Source organism: Hyposmocoma kahamanoa, unplaced genomic scaffold (assembly GCF_003589595.1).
Source record: "Hyposmocoma kahamanoa isolate Upper Pololo Valley unplaced genomic scaffold, ASM358959v1 68, whole genome shotgun sequence".
NCBI lineage: Eukaryota > Metazoa > Arthropoda > Insecta > Lepidoptera > Cosmopterigidae > Hyposmocoma > Hyposmocoma kahamanoa.
Genome location: NW_020653856.1, coordinates 4,167,897 through 4,187,550, shown reverse-complemented (window position 1 = coordinate 4,187,550; position 19,654 = coordinate 4,167,897). Strand labels below are relative to the sequence as shown.

Below are 19,654 nucleotides of genomic sequence, written 5' to 3'. Positions count from 1 at the left end.
AATTGAAAAGCATGCGTATGTGCTTATTTTAAAAAGCAAACTTTTTTAATTGCTTTTCGTTTAAATGCCCACCTGTACCAATGAGTGTGTGCGTTATTATTTATTACGTTCAAACAACTTAAAAGTAAAAAGAACAAACTCCGATATACAAGCCTGTAATCACAGGTGCACACAACATTGAATGACTAACACCTAGAGGCTAAGTAAGCTTATGAGTATATGAATTTTAAAAGTAAAAAAAATAAACTAAATTTAAACTAAATTAAAAAAAAATAAGAAACAATCACACAATTAATCAGGTACGCTAACAGATGTGTATTTTTAAATGGGAATTTTGTATTTTTTAATTACCTGATATTGCTTTCGATTATAATAAACATTTAATCTAAAGACCTTTTCCAGAAACAGGTATATGAGTCAAGGAGACGAATATGGGACGAATAAGCATTTCGCCACGTGTCTTCTATGCACATTCACTTTGCTTGACAGAAATCACGACCCTTTTTTAAAGTTACACTGCTTCATCGACAGCCTATCGCAGTCCACTGCTGGACGTAGGCCTCTTCCAATGCGCGCCATTTCGTCCGGACCTCCGCTCGTCGCATCAATCTGCTGCCAGTAGCCTATCGCAAATGGACGCTCCATCTGGCCAAGCGTTCTACGCTACGTTTGCCGAGACGTGGTCTCCACTCAAGAAGTCGATTCCCTCGTCGGTCATCGGTTCTTCCACAGCCCACTGCCACTTCAGCTTGCTTATTCTACCAGCTATGTGGACGACTTTAGTTCTCTGTCGGAGAACCTCGTTCCGTACCTTGTCCTTTTGAAACTCCGAGCATAGCTCGCTCCATAGCTCGCTGAGAGACTTGCAAACGTTACGCTGATTAAAATATGACTTTTGTCCAATGGGGATTATTAAAACCAACGCACATGAGCTTCTACAATTTATATCAATTTTTTTTTGTGATACCATATGACGAGACGAACATGTCGTGCGCTAGGTGTTCAGGGACACGCCTGACTGTAGCAGTTGCAGTGTCACTCATAGCCTTTTAAGGACACATGTGCTGACGTTACGTTTTCAGCCCTCTGCGTGTGCGCAGTCAGTCATCGCCCGTCGCGCGCCCGGTCCGATCGTTTCCAGCAATATTCATCGCCATAAGTAGTTCCGAGTAAATCTGTGTAAATCTTCTAATTGTTTTGTACCGTATATATTTGGCAGTGAACAATAAAAGTGTGACAACTAAATTATAACGGAGTTTTGACTTTATCTGGAATCCCCATAGTGAGCACGTTATATCTGGGTGGTTAATAGGACATTTCTAAAGCCTTAAAGCACAAAGATGAGACATGAGTTGACAAGTCCGGTGGGCCTGTTATTTCACCAGCACCCTTCAAAACTGGAGCGCAGTAATGCTGACATTACTGCTTGGCGGCAGAAATAGATGATGTGGCAGTATTTCACTGGAGTTCTACTGCTATTAAAAAGTATTATCAATAAAATCTATGAGATACGCTGATATTTTGATATACTTTAAATCTCGTACACAATTTAATTTACTGACAAAGTCGTCAAAAACACAGTTAGAGCCATTAGTTACATTAGTTACAGCCATTATCATATTGTCAGTAAGTACAGCAGGTGTGCACAGGATACGTACAGCGGTAAATTGATGCGAAATGGGGGACGCAGGAAGATAGAGAGATAGGGATCAAGGAATCTGGGAGGAAACTAATACCCTCTCTTCGCGACCCAGTGCAATTTTGATGAGCAGATGATATATTTATCTTATGACTAAATAAAAATATTATCTACTCATCTACAGTAGGTAATATTTTTATCTACTCTAATTAATTATAATTTTCTTTGTGTGTGTTCGATCTTTGTATCAATAATCCAGTGGAGTAATTTCACAATAATCATAACTTTTTTACTTAAAAAACTTACTTCAAAAGTTAACTCCGCTTTCGCTGTGTTCCTTACCGTGGTCTCTTCAACGATAACTAAAACACATAATATGGAAGTCCTCGTCAATTGGAATCACATCTACATATATGCTAAGTTTTATTGAAATCGATTAACGGAAAGTGGGTGAAATTAAATAAACCCATCCCCTAGTAAACCATTGGAACCTCTTGCGACGTACGATCCCTTAGACCAATATACACATAAATGATAATCCCTAATTAGAGGTTTCTTACTACGATATGATTTCTTTTTATTTTCCCCATATTACGGAACGGTTACACGCGCAATGGTCACGGGTTTACGGCAGTCAAGTCAAGCGGACTTCAGTTTCGCGTTGAAACTTGCGAGTGTGGATACAGTGAGTGTGGTTTGTCGGAAAAAACTGAGTGACAATGGTAACGCCACGAGTAATAGAAATGAGGGTAGTCTTCGACAGCGAAAGATGTTGACAGATATATCTGTTCTAAAAGCTATCCTGCCGCTGGCCAGTCAACCCGTGGCCAAGGAGCGTTTCAAAATATCGGGAAAATAAAAAGAAATCATATCGTGGTTACAAACCTGTAATCATTTAGTGAATAAACACGAAAACCCTAAATATACACATGTACAGACAAATGCTTGAAATTTATAACTATCCTCTTTTTGCGTCGGGGTGAAGTAGGCAACCCGAGTATGATACCTTTGACAAAAATAAATACTCGATTACTGCAATGCATACACAGTACTCCTTAAACGTATCTAGCATTAACATAATGAAATGTAACAAAAGTATTGTTATATCGTATCTCTTACACGTACAGCTGTGACAGGCAGACAAAACAAGGAGTGCCCAAGGACGAACAGCGGCGTTTAATGAATGAATAAATGGAATGAATGGTGCTGCATGGATGGTAGACCAAATAGTTTCCTTTAGTTGTGAAAATCCTTCAAAGGAAATTGTACCGTAATATGGCGTTTGCATTGTTTTAATATCGCTGCAACTGTTTGCATGACATCAGTGTGAGACAGTATACCATGTTTAAACAGGATGCGAAGTGGTAATTCATTATTACACATAGGGCACACTATAAGTTCCCGGAACTGGGCACTTATTTAAAAAGTAATTACAACATTTGAAAGTGGAACTCTTTGGCTGTAGAATACAGTTTGTTTCATCTGACTGTCACTTGTTTGTACATTGTGACGTCATTTTAGAAATTGGTTGTCTACATCATCATGGATTTAACTCGTGATAGTTTTCGTAGTATGATTTTAAACGCGGTCGTGTGAATCTCAGTGACGAATTTCGTGATGGTCCCCCGTCTACTGCTGTGAACAACAAAAACATCGATGCTGTGCGCCGTATGATCAGAACAGACAGGCATGTGACATACCATGAGATTCGGGCATCTTTAAGCATAGGCATGAGTCAAATACAATCAATAAAACACAAACATTTGAGTGTGAAAAAGCTGTGCTCTCGGTGGATCCCACACTATTTGACTGAGGCTCAAAAAACGGATCGCGTCACTTGGTCTTGGTACCATGCCATGCTTACCAGATTCAACGAAGGAGCGTCAAATTTGGTGTGGGACATAGTAACAGGTGACGAAACATGGATTTATAGTTACGATCCCAAAACAAAGCAGCAATCGAGCGTAAGGGCCTTTCAAGATGAGCCGAAACCAACCAAAGTGGCGCGCGTGCAAAGTGCCCCTAAGCGGATGATTGCTTCTTTTTTTAATAAAACTGGACACGTGGCCACTGTTGCTTTGGAGAATCGTTGTGCCGTGAATAGTGATTGGTACACGACCACTTGTTAACCGGAAATTATTGACAAACTCCGTAAAAATAACCGTAAACATGGTGTCATCTAGCACCACGACAATGCCAGTTCTCACCTTCTCACACGGCCAGACAGACAAATGAATTTTTGAAGGTGAACAACGTTGACCTTATGAGCCATCACACGTACAGTCCCGACCTGGCACCTTGTGACTTTTATTTATTTCCAAAAATTAAGAACCAGTTACGCGGTCAACGGTTTTCATTACCTGAAGAGGCTGTGGAAGGGTATGAAAAATATGTTTCAGAGATTGTCACGGAGGAGTGGCATAAATGTTTTCAAAAACTTTATGAGATTAAATATTTTGAGAAACAATAAATTAATTTCTGACTATTTACAATACTTTTTTCTTATTCATTCCGGAAACTCATAGTGCGCCTCACGTACTTAATTATCACAATTATAAAATTAATAATTATAAAAAAAAATGCTACCGCTAGCAATGTCGTGCCACGTTTTTGTCTCAGAGACGTATCCAAACGTGTCAAATGTCGATGTAAAAAAATCACAAACCGAATAGTTTTCACAGATATAAAAATAAAGAGACAAAAGTGTAAATCAGAATAGATAATCATCGAATATATTACTTTGGCTAATTATTAGATAATTATCAAATAAAATAACTACCTTTAAGCGTTTCATGTTCCTCTATAAAAGATTTATAATTAGCAATTTATGTAATTAGATTAATAAGATATTTCTGGCATCATTCACAAATGACCTGGAGAAAATCGTCAGAAGCCGTAGGATTTTAGCTACCTGGACGCTTCATAAATCATAACTACGTTAGGGCTGTTCATTACGAGAATTTTCAGCTATGAAGTTGTAAGGACCGTAATTGTTTATGATTACGCAAACAATCACATATTTAATCTGATGGTAACTGCTTACAAACGTAGACATATACGGTAGTCCTCAATATCGCAAATGTATGTGAACTTAATGATCTAGAGTCTCTTGTAATTCCTCTTGCTCTCCATATCTCAACTCTTCGATTGGGGTAGAAATTTTTTTTATGGCACGAACTGACATGGCGAACAAATTCGTAGCGGTTGTTTAAATCGCAAAGATCTGGCAAGCACTGCCACTGCGCCCGTCACCGTTCTTCTTCTAATCATATCGAAAACATACAATGTTATGATATGACATAAGTTGACGAGTCCCATGTGCCTGTAACTTCAACAGCATCCCTATTATGATATTCCTTCCTAAGGCAGATTCCTTTGTGTAGAACAAGAAACTCTAACGATCACTCTTTGTAAATCACATTTACAGTTTACAATAAACGTTGAAAAATATTGTTGTTCGGAATAATTTAATAAATATATAAATAATAAATTGCCTAGCACAAATTTTGAAATTCAATCTGTGAACTAGGATAATAGGGTAATGGTAGCCGTAAAGGTACCTGGCTGAGTGATGAATTGTTCATTATAAATTCTCGCAGGTGGCGGCAAAAAAGCCGTTAAAACTCAATACAAATATCCGCAACAAGCTCATATTGTCTGTAACTCAGTTGGTAAAGTGGTAGTCACGTTGAGGCAACAGTCGCTGGTATGTGTTAAGTACAACAAACTAGTGTAAAAATATTTAACTGTAAAAGTTTACCCGCAATATTTTACAACTATGAAAACAAAAAAAATAAAAATGGCAGCTTCACTTCGGTAAGGAATTTTACGTAAAAACAAAATATCTTGCAAGATCCCTGCCCACATAACACACTGTTAACAAATTACGTAAATTTCACACCACATCCTGGCACCAATTTGTCAAGGAATTGCTGCAATTGGATAATGACGTGAGTTCCTAGATTGTAGATATAACTATACAGTTTTTAGCTGTCAGCCAGTCGAACGACGGCCTCCGGCTAGAAGGAACCTCTGTGAGCTAGTTCGACTCTAGGTTTTGGTTTAACTGGTCGGAAGAAATAATCCAAATGGCCGCCGTAATAATTTGCTTGTTGGCAGTCTTGTGCAGTTTCCTACACCAAGGTTTGTGCTTTTTCTTATTCCATTCAATCTTTCGGAACCAAAAAAATATACAACTAATAAAAAAATGTAAAACTAAAGGTATAAATATTTTTATCAAAATTGAAATATAAAACTATTTGGGAACAGGAAAAAATTATGCATATAATATACATATTATTCACCTTCATAATCGTTGCATTGCCACACGGTTGTCTTAGGTTTAAATACATAATTTTGTGCCTTAGAAATAGCACCTCGTTGGGGCACTGCAATGTTAGAGAGAGCATACTATTTATTACATTTTTTTACTATGGGTCAAAATAATGACAATAATATCATCACATATATACAGTGTCAAATAATATTCAATTTAGATTTCGTATATCATTGTCAATAAAAAAGTGATTTAATTTATAAAACGCATTTTTCAGACGGCATGTTTTAAGTAGGTTTTGAAATATTTTCGTTTTTTTTTTTTCATTTTTTATATAGTTCGGTATATTTGATTGCAATGGAGTGGGGAGTTTTAATTTAGGAATAATTCGCTTCCATATTTCGACAGTATTCACGGGAAAAGTTTAAGTATAAAACCATCCGAATATGTGACCACTAATGATCATATATAGCTCTTTTCTGCCAAGGGTACGAAACTGCCGTCAGTTGACTAAAACGCGACAAGTGATAAAATAATTTTTTGAGATATAACCATAACCCACTTTTAAATTGTTTAATCATATTTCAGCTATGCATAGTTATATATGTGGGTAAGTTCCGATTCCGATAAGTCGTACATGTTAACTAATTCTAATTTTTTTGAAAGAGAATTGTGTGCTCTATTTTTTGCTATTTAAAACGGTTATTTGACCATTTGTCACTCACTTAGCTGCGTATTGGTTAGTGGACGGCAGGAATCTGAGTGTCGTATCATTCCTTTTACTCTTTAATATTAGATGTGATATTTTTGCGATTTCATACTATGTCTATAGTAAAAATTCTCGTCTTCTTGTTTATTTTAGTACATGATTATTATTTTTCAGAATACATTATTTGTATCAACGTTATTGTTTGTTGAATTCTGGTAAACAGGTGCCCAGTTCTTACGACGACAACCACTTAGGTCAATATCTAAAGTAATGGATTTATGGCTCACATATCGTCTAGACACATATCTACTTTGAGTTAGTTTACATTACATAGTATATATGTACATTCTGGGGAGCATTGACGGATCTACCATTAGTAAACTCTAGTAAAATTATGTAGTACGGCTTTCTTTCATGTTTTCGAAAAAAAGTACAACAAATTCGAAATTCAGTGATAATTTTTTTTTTAATAACGCACACACTCAACATAGCCCCGCACTAGGGAAACCCTGTGTCACGGGTGCCATGGACACACACATAGACAACCACAAATTACACCCAAACTCACGAGATAAATAATTGTAGGCCATACAACTATTTCTCCCGACCCGGGAATCGAACCTGGGACCTCTGCGTGGCAGTCCGGCATGGTAACCGTTCGGCCACGGAGGCAGTTAAGTTTTGCGCACCTGCGCAAATGAGTTTAAAGATTTTCTGCGTTTTCAAGAATAGTTAAAGTATATTTTCGATATTAAAAATACATAACACATATCTTATACAGAAACTTTCATGATATTTTAAATAACCATTACCTACTCTTTACATTACTCTTTCGTTACATTACTCTTTCGTTACATTTTAAATAAATAGAAAAAAATATTAAGAAAATACTACAGCATATAAAGGCATAACTAATTTAAATACAACTTCTAATAATTGACTTATAACTGAACTAAAGGGCATAGTTATAGTCAATTGTGCCTTTTTAATGTTATTTATGAAGTAATTAATGTAATATTGAACTAGGTACTAAGGTAATAAGGGCACAATTCCGTACATTACTAAGTAAAATTCTTTGATATCAGTACTTTTCATTTAATAAACATCAAATATTACTTTTATTGGTAGAATATTGATGTCAGTTGTGCTTTTTAAGCACTCTTTATATCTAACAACTAATTATTGAGATAGATGATTGCAAAAAATTTGGTGGATTAGATTTTTTTTCTTATCTCGAATATATTATAACTAAATTTAGATGAAAATGTTAACTGTGCAAGGGGACAAAAATTTATTCGATTTCCAAATACTGCCACCTATGTGTCTAAACGTCACTATGACCTCTAAAATATCTTGTTTTTTATGAATCGATATATTTTTTATTGATAAAAATTATTATTAATCATTAACTGCCTCCGTGGCCGAACGGTTACCATGCCGACTGCCACGCAGAGGTACCAGATTCGAAATATTTGTATGGCCTACATTTATTTATCTCATGAGTTTGGGTGTAATTTTTGGTTGTCTATGTGTGTGTCCATGGCACCCGCGACACAGGGTTTTTAGGGTGTACGTTATTTATTTATTAGAGATGCTAGGTAATGAACATTTCTAAATCGGTCACGTGGGGGCGAATTTCGTTATTGTTCTGTAACTCCGTCGCTCTGGTACTTATAACCTTAATCGTACATATAGGAATGCCTGAGTTTGGGAGCAGGTATTAATTGTTGTGGTTGCATTAATATTTTACTTTTTTATTTTGTTTTATTACAGACCTTTTTTTACGGTTTACCTTAAATACACTACGATGTAATAGGGTGTTTTTTTTTTTGTTAAATTGATGTCTTATATAATATGCTGTCTACTATATTCGAAATTTCAATTAGAGATTATACACATTTAGTGAGTTGCTACATTTTGATGACAAAATTGTGTTGTCGAAATAAACTCTTTTTTTAATAATATTAATTAATTAATTATGACAATGATATCTTTATTTACTGTTATTTTAATTAAAAATCTAGGAATTTCACAACGTCACAGTACATAATTATTTTAAGTGATATGATAATTAATGATGAAAATGATATCTTTACTTATAATAAATGTTAATTAAAAAACTAGGAATTTGACAGTGTCACCGTATATTCATGAAAATTAAATTTAAGTTAAAAAAATACATTTTTTTTAAATAGTAATAAATACTTCTTTATTACTTAAACACCTAAATACACGGAAATAAATTTATGAAATCCACAGTCGAGCTGTAAAGTTTCTCCTATAAATATTTATAGCTTGGCCCAGAACCAGGGCGTTATGACGCTATACAAGGTGCCTGTATTTGTGGACAATGTGCTAATGCTGATATGAATGGAATTGCTTGTTGAATAAGAGAGAACGGCTTAGTGATCAACGACTTGAATCAATGTGACAGCCTGTCGTTCGCTTGGTATAATCAAAGCCCCAGGAGCGCTCTTATCACATGAAATGCACACAATAATACTTATACATACATGTATTTAGTAGAAGTGGAGCTCCTTGTGGAATTACAGGCACCTGGGACTTGTCAAATTACTTTCCAATTTAAAGCTCTAAGTGGCACTGTAACTGTTATGGACAGGCGTGTAGCTTACCATCAGGTGCACGACTTGTTCGTCCCGTCATGGAACAAAAATTGTTGTTTATAATGTTAGTCATACAGTTCTGGGAGGTTGCTAGTATTTTTATATATGTAACCCCGTATAAATTTTATTAATTTAAATTGAAGCGCTAAACAAATAGAGCGTATTTCGCCATGACAGTTAGACGCACGCGGTCGCACGGCAACACGGACTCCGCTCTTCGACCGCGCGGCGGCCGCACGGGGTGAGCGCGATGTAATTCATGTCGAGTAAATACCCCCTTAAACGCTTTGATAATGAAATGGTTATATCCATTTTAAGAAATCGTTCATATTTTAAGTGCCTAATTTAACTCCCTCAATTCCGATGACTGGTAATCAGCCTAAGATCTGCTGGTTCTGTAGCTCAGTTGGCGACTGGCGCAGCGCATGCATGAAGCGCATTTCTTTCCCGAAAAGTTGTAATTTTGCAGATGTGACATCATTACAAGGAATGGCATCAGAATGCTATCTAGGGACATTGTCGCTTGAACAAGCACGTGTCAAATATTGGGCAAAGAATAGTGTGTGTAGATCATAGTTTCCCAAAGTGATACCTACCGCCCCTCAGTGGGCGCTGAAAGTCTTAGGGTAGGTAGAGGCCTCGGAAGCAATTGAGGGAATTGATGCTGTCCAGAGGGTGCTACCGCATTTCAAAAAAAACCTGAATTATATGAATAAAACCTAATTTATATATATATAAAAAAAATAAAACTACTTATATAATACTACTAGAATTATTCCTTGTGATTTTTTGTGTTAAGTTAATATAGAATATATATGTTCTCAGTGCGATTTAAAGCTCTGAGTGGTACTGTAACTGTTATGGACAGGCGTGGCACTTACCATCAAACGCATGACTTGTACGTCACGTCAATTTAAGGTAAAAACAAATATATACCAAGTGGCGGGACGAAAGTAGCAGTACCGCTCAGAACTTTAAACCGCAACGTCAAATTTAAATAGGTATTCATTTAATCCATAGGTAAAATTTTTACACACAAAATGTCATTTTTAAACTACTGCTGGTTTACTGTGCTGACTTCCCTGAGAAGAACGAGCAAGAAACTCTAGGTATTGCTTTTTGCAATCAATCAAAACGCTATGGAATACACTTTGAATCATAATTGTGTGGAATCTAGACTCTTGTTGTCTTTCCATAGATCTTTATCTAAAATATACCCTTCAGTTTTGTAATATGGCTTTTCAATTAAAATACTTTTAATATTAGTTTTAAATTTAGGAAATGATAATCTTAATATATGCCCCTGAACCTTATTGTTGACTTTAGAAGAAATCGTGGTACCGTGAGTTTGGACTTAGTTCTAAGGTTAATATTATGGATATCTTCTTCCTTAATGAAATTTTGTATATTTCTACGGGCATACAAAACATTTGAGTAAATGTACTGCGATGTCACAGTCATGATACCAGTCTCCTTAAACTTTTCTCTGAGAGAAACCCGAGAACCTAAACAGTACACAGAACAAATCGCTCGTTTTTGTAACACAAATACCTATGGTTTGTGTATCTGCCGCTTTGCCCCACATGAGAATCCCGAAGGACGTTATACTATGGAAGTAACTATAGTAAACTAGTCTAGCTTTAGCGACATCGGTAAGCTTATGTATTCTACGGACTGCGTATGGAAGTTTACTATCTAAAGTCACTCCCAAAAAGACAGCTTCATTAAAAAGGTCTAACTTTTCTCCATTTATTTGTGTGATTGGACTGGTCGATTTACATTAGGTAATTCAAATTTAACACACTTTGTCTTCTTGGCAATGAGCAAAGATCCGAGGAGCAATGCCACTGCGCCCGTTGCCCTGAAGCATAATTTGACAAGTCCCATGTACCTGTAAGTTCTTCAGCACCCTTACCCTTCAAAACAGGAACGCTGCGAATGTATAATGTCAGTATTACTATACTCACATTATTGCTTGGCGGCAGATATAAGGTAAACTGGCAGTACTTACTACACTGGACGAACATTTGCACAAGGTGCTCTACGGCTACAAAAACTTGTCTGAAACTTGGGAATTACCTGTACTGTAAAATACCAGAGCAACGGAATTAACTTCGGGGCATTACCCAGAACACCCAGACCAGAACCCCGATTCAGAACTCATCGATATTCAGTTAAACGTTCTATTCGGATTCGGATACGATATCGTTATCCAACAGCGTCTACGGAGTTAGTCGGTGAATTAGATTATAAGAAAAATGATAGTCCTTTTATATACATTTGTAAGACTTTAAAGGTCTAAAATATAGGAATGCTTTAAAATAAATAAATTAATTTGTGCAAAATCCAGACTTTATTTAAAATAATAAGAAATTTCTGTATTAATTCTTGCTTTGTAAACAAGGACGTTCGGTAACTTTCATTCGATATCTGTGTTCTGAATAACGTTTGTAGCCTTTGCCGGTCGATAAGTTCGAGTAATCGTACGGGTGTGACGTCATTTCGGTTCGGTTTCGAATACAACAATTTGACGTTCGATTCGGGTGCTGTGTATAAAAATGAAAAGAAAGTTATCAATCGATACCGTATCGAATCGGTCGACAACTGAGTTATCGTAAAGTTCTGAATCGACCCCCAGAACCAATTCAGAAATCCAGCGCCCACAGGAACTTCGATGCCTACAAGCTAATTACCAACACATGCTGCGTTCCACTGTTTGCTAGTTTCAACATAAAGAAACCGTCTTTGTTGTCTTATTTGTCCACAGGTCTAGCGATAACATGTTACCAGTGCAACAGCCACAATGACTCGCGATGTCTAATGGACAAGCTGCCTGATTCCCTCCGGCTGCCATGCGGGCCCAAGGACACGATGTGTCGCAAGATCAGCCAGGTCGTGGAGTTCGAGATGAACGGCATGCCGCCAGACAGCCGTGTCATAAGAGGCTGTGGGTGGGACGAGAGCAGCTATAAGGTGAGAACTTTGGAACATGCAAGACAAATACTGTCAAAACTGTCTTCCTCGATCCCTTTTTTTTAGACATCAAGTGACGGGATGAACAAGTCGTGGGGCTGATGGTAAGCGACTCGCCAGACTGCCACGCAGAGGTCCCAGGTTTGATCCCAGGGCCGAGAGAAATGTTTATATGGCCTACATTTATTTCTCTCGTGAGTTTGGGTGTCATTTGTTGTCTATGTGTGTGTCCATGGCACCTGCGACACAAGGTTTCTTTTGTACGGGGCTTATGTTGAGTGTGTGCGTTATTATTATCCATAACAATTCTGCCCTCGTTAGAAAAAAAAGGCACAACTATGCGTACTTTATACAGCAGTTGTGTCTTTTTTCGTTCTGAGGGCAGAATTGCCGTACCACTTAGAGTTTTATATCGCAAAGATCCCCTGGGCGTCTGCAGCTGCGCCCGTCGTGACCCTGAGACATAAAGTCGCCAAGTCTCATGTTCATATGCCTGTAGTTTCATCAGGACCCTTACCCTTTAAAATTGGAACACAGTAATATTACTACTTGGTGGAAGAATCAGGTAAAGAGGCATTACTTTCCGAGACGAACTCTGTCATAAGTGCCACTCAAAGCTTTCAAACTCAAAGATTTGAGGTTCACTGCCACTACACCCTTCACCTTGAGACACGAGTTGACAAGTCCCATACGGCTGTAATTTCACCAAAACTCTAACCCTTCAATCGGAACGCAGTAATGCTCACATTACTGCTTTGTGGCAGAAAAAAGTAAGATACTACCTTCCCTGGATCAACTCTTTCACGAGGAGCTCTGCTGCTCCTTGTCGTGGTAAGAGTTCTTAGTCTTACAATATCTTCATGAAATATCTCCATCCGACGTAGTAGATCATGTTCCTGTTCAATCATTGACTTACAAATAAATGGACGACGGGTCTAATACAAAAACCACGAAAAAAATGTCCCAAGTCAACCTATTTAAACGTAGTGACATGTAAAGGAATATGAAAAAGCTAAAACGTTGAATTTAAATTGTAATGTCATCGCAGTACTGTCTAATTTTGCTTGCTTCGCTGTCTGTCGAACAAACGAAGATTAAAGCGTGAATGACGCTCTGTATACGATTTTAACACCCTATAAGTTCGGACACTTTTTAGCGCGGACCCGACGTCCATATAATTGTAAGTCGATGTGTTCAATGGACATTATTCGCCTCCGTCTAATTACCATTAGGCATAGCTGGTTTTCACCAATGCCGAATTAAGTGCTATTATTATAATTATTATGTTGTCCAATGCCTATTGGAGAACAAAATAATAATAATCTTTTAGGCCTTGGAAGAGGCGAGAGTCTAAAATCGATATAATAATAATAATAATAATATTCTTTCCACAACAGGCATTATTCCTAACCATCTTCTCCATAGCCTTAAATTATTAGGGCGTAAAGAAAGTCTCTACATAACCTTGCAAAAAGCTGTAATATACATGCCGCATCGTCAGAAAGTTCATGCAGATGGAAGAGGACGAAGTAGGATCTTATTACACACCCACCACATACTCGTAGATACACGCCATACTGGATTTACTTGACTTAGGTCCGTAAATGTGGTTCAAACCAGCTAACAAGCTGAGAAGACTAATGATTATAATAATAATAGATTTATGTAATATAATAGATTAATAGAATATTATCGTTACATACCAATGATAATATTTTATTAACTACCTACCCACTGATCGGCCTCTCAGATCTTTAAGTTTTAAAGCTCTGAATGGCACTACAACTGTTATGAACAGGCGGGTAGCTTACAATCAGGCGCACGACTTGTGAAACTTTACCTGAAGAATTGAGTAAACAATGTAGTGATTATTAGAACGCGATGGATGTTTTTTGGTTCTGAGAGCCTTCTTACGCACACTATATAAAAGTGTTAAAGAAATTCCTGGGTTATGGAAGAAATTTGTATTCTGTACTTAAATAAGTACAGGTTAAAGATCAATTGGCTTAAAAAGTTTCTTAAAACATCATTCATCAGTTAAAGATAATAAGGAAGCCATACCAAAATTAACTTTACGGGTCACGGGTTAAAGGTTAAGTTTGTTTAACACCTTTCTTGACACTTATCTACCCAGGGAGTCTATTGAGAACCTTTCGATAATTTAATTGTCGACCGATTTCTTTTCATTTTTATTCACAACACCCTAATAGAACGTCAAACTGTCGTATTCGAAACCTAACCGAAATGACGTCACACCCGTACGATTACTCGAGCTTCTCGACCAGCAAAGACTAAAAACGTTATTCCGAACACATTTATCGAAATTACCGAACGTCCTAAAATATAGGAACGCATTCGTCTTGCATGAAAATAAATTAATAAAATTGTACAAAATCCAGACTTTATTTAAAATAATAAGAGATTTCCTTAATGCATTCTTGCATTGTAAACAATAGTTTTTTTTTAGTGGGTCCAGTAGGATTTTCAAGTAGTCATATCCCCCTCAACGATCTTAGTACTAACGAGTAAATTTTTGGGTTCGTGGCTTCACTGACATTTTTTTAATAAAAACCTCTTTAAAAATCAGTGATAAATTATAGACAAGAATAATAATAAACAGCTTTAATTTTTCCTTTTTTTATAATTTGTAAAATAATTTTCTTCCTTTCACTTTACTATCGAAACTAGCCGTTTGCCACGCCCCTTAAATTCCATTACAAGCTTTTAATTAACAATGCCAAAAACTGGCACTTTGTTTGCTTAAGTATGCAGTGTGCACGTCGACATCACGTTACTACATATTCTATAAACGTATTTACTATAGGGAGAATTTCTTGGGCTGTAGTAAACCAAGCCGGCCTAACTGTATTTTTTTGAAATATAAATAGAAACCATTTATAGTACTGCCACATTATAAACAAAACACAAAAAATAGAATAATGTAACTAGAACAGAAATAACACAAAAAACAGAGTAAAAACATTTAAACAAGTTACATAATACTATATATATATATATATATATATATATATATATATATACTGACATGTGTGCGGCTGTGGCGTGTACAATAGGATCCCATCCAGCTAAACTCACAACCACGACTACGTTGTGACGCTGGTTTTCAATGGGCCCTAACCAAGTGAGTGACGGACGTAGGCGTCCCGAAACAGAAAATAAAATAAACTACGTAAATACTTATGTCATAAGTGTGTATAGTGTTATTGCAGTGTGTACTCTTATTGAATAAATACTTACATAATCTTTGCAATATACACATACAGTTATAAGTGTGTGTAGTGTGAAAACAAATTAATGTTAATCTCAGTACATAGTACTAAAAAAACCGACCATAAAAGTACGTGGAATTACATATAATTACCAAGTCTTATTGAAATCGGTTACCGGAAAGTGCGCAAACCCGGATTCGTCCCCTAGTTCGCCACTATACGGGACTTGACACAGGAGATAATAAAAATCGGTTATTAACAGGTTATTAACACTACAATTGTTATTAACAGGCATCTAGCTTGCCACCAGACGCACGGCATGTTCGTCCTGCCACTTGATATAAAATATAGAAGAAATAATCTCAGTACAGAGTATTAAAAACACCGACCTCAAAAGTACGTGTTAAGTTTTATTGAAATATCCCCTAGTTCGCCACTATATAGGACTTGACACAGGAGGTAATAAAAATCGGTTCTCACTACTCAAAGTATATTGAGAGAGAAAAACGCCTTGAATTGGAGAATAGCAAAATCAACCATTAAAATAATTGCTCCATATAATAAAATTTAGGCGCTATTTATACAAATGAATCTTCACGCATGAACAGCTACCCTCAGAGATGGACGATTTTGTTCAAAATTAAATGGGACTTTATTTTTAACCGACTTCAAAAAAAGGAGGATGTTTTGTATTCGGCTGTATGTTTTTTTGTATGTATGTTACGCGATAACTCCGGTATTTGAGAATCAATTTTCATGATTATTTTTTTGTTGGAAAGAGTGTACCTCTGTCCCATTTCATTTTGAAGAAAATCATTCACCTTTAAGGGTGACTGTTCACGCGTGAAGATTCATTTTTATAAATAGCGCCTAAATTTTACTATAAGGAGCAATTATTTTAATGGTTGATTTTGCTATTCGCCAATTCAAAGCGTTTTTCTCTCTCAATATACTTTGAGTAGTGAGAACCGATTTTTATTACCTCCTGTGTCAAGTCCTATATAGTGGCGAACTAGGGGATATTTCAATAAAACTTAACACGTACTTTTGAGGTCGGTGTTTTTAATACTCTGTACTGAGATTATTTCTTCTATATTTTATATCAAGTGGCAGGACGAACATGCCGTGCGTCTGGTGGCAAGCTAGATGCCTGTTAATAACAATTGTAGTGCCACTCAGAGCCTTTAAATCGCAAAGATCTAAGGGGTATTGACACTGCGCCCGTCACGCTGAGACATAAGTTGACAAGTCCCATGTGCCTGTAATTTCACCAGCACCCTTACGCTTCAAAACCGGAACACAGTAATGCTGACATTACTGCTTGGCGGCAGAAATAGTACTACTACAACTACCACAATTGGTTTCCCATACATGGTGTCAATTTGACATTTGTATGTGACTTATCTTTTGTATTTAACTTGACAGGATCGCTGTTACCAGCGCTCCGGATTTGGAGGTCGACAGGAGGTCTGCTCTTGTCTGGTAGACGGATGCAACTCGGCTTCCATCCCTGCAGGTGCTACAGCTCTCATGTTGTTCATTGCTGCATTACTGAGGTTCTAGCTTAACCAAGTTCACCCTAGTCAAGGTATTTCGTTGGTCTAATTTAGATTGATGTGATGTTAAAGTTATTTTGAAGATTTCTTAATGACATACGTCTCGGTTTAGTTGGAGTATCAACGCTATAATATTTAAGATTAACTCAAATACTGATACTGTGATGTACTTTAGACGGGGGCTTAATAACCTCGCAGCAACTATATTACAAACATCACAAACAACAACATTTGTTCCATGATTTTTTACAAAACATAATCAATTTACCAAAACTTTAAAGATTTTGTTGTACTGTCTGTCACTTTTTACACTTATATTTGGTAGTAAATTAAAACATGCTAGTGTCCTTCTCGACGACCCCCACTTTCTCTTGTTACCGCACAGAACTACCAACGTTTAGAAATATCTATTTAATTTTATTTTTATACGACAGTAATATCTGGGAGAATTATTATTTTTAGCAGTAGAGCTGCTTGTGAAAGAGTTCGTCCAGGTTATTACTGCCACCTTACCTATTCCTGCCGCCAAGCAGTAATATCAGCATTACTGTGTTCCGGTTTTGAAGGGTAAAGGTGCTGGTGAAATTACAGGCACGTTGTCAACTTATGTCTCAGAGTGACGGGCGCAGTGGTAGTGCCACTCGGATCTTTGCAATTTAAAGCTCTGAGCGGCACAGTAACTGTTATGGACAGGCGTGTAGCTTACTATCAGGTGCACGACTTGTCACTCCCGTCACTTGATGTTATAAAAAAAAATATTAAAAGTCATGGAACAAAAATTGTTGTTTATAATGTTAGTCATACAGTCCTGAGAGGTTGCTAGTATTTTTATATAACCCCGTATACTAAAAATGTTTAATACAAAAAAAAGTTGTTTATGGATTTTTTTTTCAATAGCCACGCTCGCGGGCATAACTCCTAGAGGACTGGCAACGTCTTTAAAGGTTGTCTTGAAAAATTACATTTGCAGTTGCCAGTATTCGAAAATTTTAAGTAGTCATGTAGTAGTTGTCGACTGTTTTATCGATAGATTGTGAAAGTAGGTACAATTTTGCCAAAAATGACTGAATTGTGAATGGTACGACGGTCTAATGATTGCTAATTGCGTTATAGTATTCATAATTCTTGTTTCGCAGTTTGTCTATTAATACAAAAATGAATTTTTAATTTTAAAAAAATGTACACATTTTAATAACGGCAGACGGATTTGTGTATTAAATTAAAAAACTTTAAAATATGTCTCCTATTTATGTTTTGAATACACATACTTCTAAATTTAGTGTATGTATAAATGAATTTTCAAAAACCATCAATTCAAATGAACCGGTGCCCCGTAATTGGACGTATGAAGAATCAAATGAAACAATTTCGGCAGCATAACCACCGTTCAGTCGATGAGTAGTCGATATAATATTTATTGACTATAATCATTAGCTGCTTGCAAGCGGGCAACACTTTTGCCCAATGACCTGTTATTTTACTCGGTCTTCAAAACGTACTATTGTTGATTAAGCTTATTTGATTTAGCTTTGGAGAACGTAGCTGCGAGTCTTCTAGTCACTAGATGCTTCAACGAGGCTGACTGAATGCTTTTTAACGAGAATTATCGCCTGTGGTCTGCTGAGATCCAGGATTTCAAATGCACAGTCCTGAATCGCTGATAAGTCTTTTATCTTAAAGTTTTTAAAATCAACATTTCTATATACTCGGTCTGTAGGTCTGCTGATAAGAGCGGTGGCAGGCTCCAGACAGACCTAAGGAATCAATAATAATTTCCATACTATTCATTTACATTTTAAACCGAATTCAAAAAGGAGGAGGTTCTCAATTCGTCTCAATTATGCATGTTACACGATTACTTTTTGATTATTATTTGTGAACCGATTTTGATGATTCTCTTTTTGGGTACCTAAGTATTGATCTCATTTAAATTTGAAGAAAATACCACCTTTAAGGGTAGCAAACTAGAGTGTGAAACCGGGTTCGCACTCTTTCCTTTAACCGATTCCAATAAAATAGGTGTATTTCCAATAAAAAACCACATAAGGCCTTTGACCTAACCCTTTTAAAAGCATTGAGTTCTATTTCCTTTAATTAAAAAAGTTATAAATATTACTGACTTAAAAGTGTTCCAAATGAAAGTATAATCAATGTTATAAATCTTCAAAATAACTTTTAACATCATATATAGAGAATTAACTACTGCCCTTCTAATCGATAATATCTAGTTCCTTTCAATAGTACACATTTCGATACTAAAACAACTTAAGGACGCAAATGGTTTACCAAATTAGTTGTAACTTCACTTAAAACTAGCCCATTGTGACAATTCAAACCTTAAGTTATCTGAAAAAGATACAAAATTAATTGATAAAAAAATTCCAAGAATCCACAATAACCAAAAGAAATCGTATTATTAATAAATAGTCACTAAACCCAGTAATAAGACAACCAACTTTTAGAAGTCAACTTGTATATTTTATAGTTTAGTATATTATGTATTAAGTGTCCTCTTAGGTTCCATTAGTAGTGTAGCGTAATATTTAGCATGCTAAACCATTTAGCATCGCATTGTAAATAGCCCATAGTCATGTTAGGTGTTACTTACGTAAACCAAATATGGGTCACAATATGTTCTATAGAGCCA

General features: G+C 36.3%; 1 protein-coding gene across 1 annotated transcript; it reads left to right on the top strand.

Annotated features, from left to right (window-relative positions):
• The first annotated feature begins 5,638 nt into the window (after positions 1-5,638).
• LOC113232314 lies at positions 5,639-17,519 on the top strand. The gene is made up of 3 exons (XM_026466991.1): positions 5,639-5,782; positions 12,016-12,221; positions 16,877-17,519. The coding sequence occupies exons 1-3, from the start codon at positions 5,728-5,730 to the stop codon at positions 17,012-17,014; spliced, it is 399 nt and encodes a 132-aa protein (XP_026322776.1). The 5' UTR covers positions 5,639-5,727; the 3' UTR covers positions 17,015-17,519.
• The last annotated feature ends 2,135 nt before the right edge of the window (positions 17,520-19,654 follow it).

Bases quoted from the DNA above. Each gene is read 5' to 3' on its own strand.
- LOC113232314 (XM_026466991.1), top strand. From the start codon at position 5,728: ATGGCCGCCGTAATAATTTGCTTGTTGGCAGTCTTGTGCAGTTTCCTA. The intron at 5,783-12,015 runs GTTTGTGCTTTT...ATTTGTCCACAG, and splicing joins GTGCAGTTTCCTACACCAAG to GTCTAGCGATAACATGTTAC. The intron at 12,222-16,876 runs GTGAGAACTTTG...TTAACTTGACAG, and splicing joins GGGACGAGAGCAGCTATAAG to GATCGCTGTTACCAGCGCTC.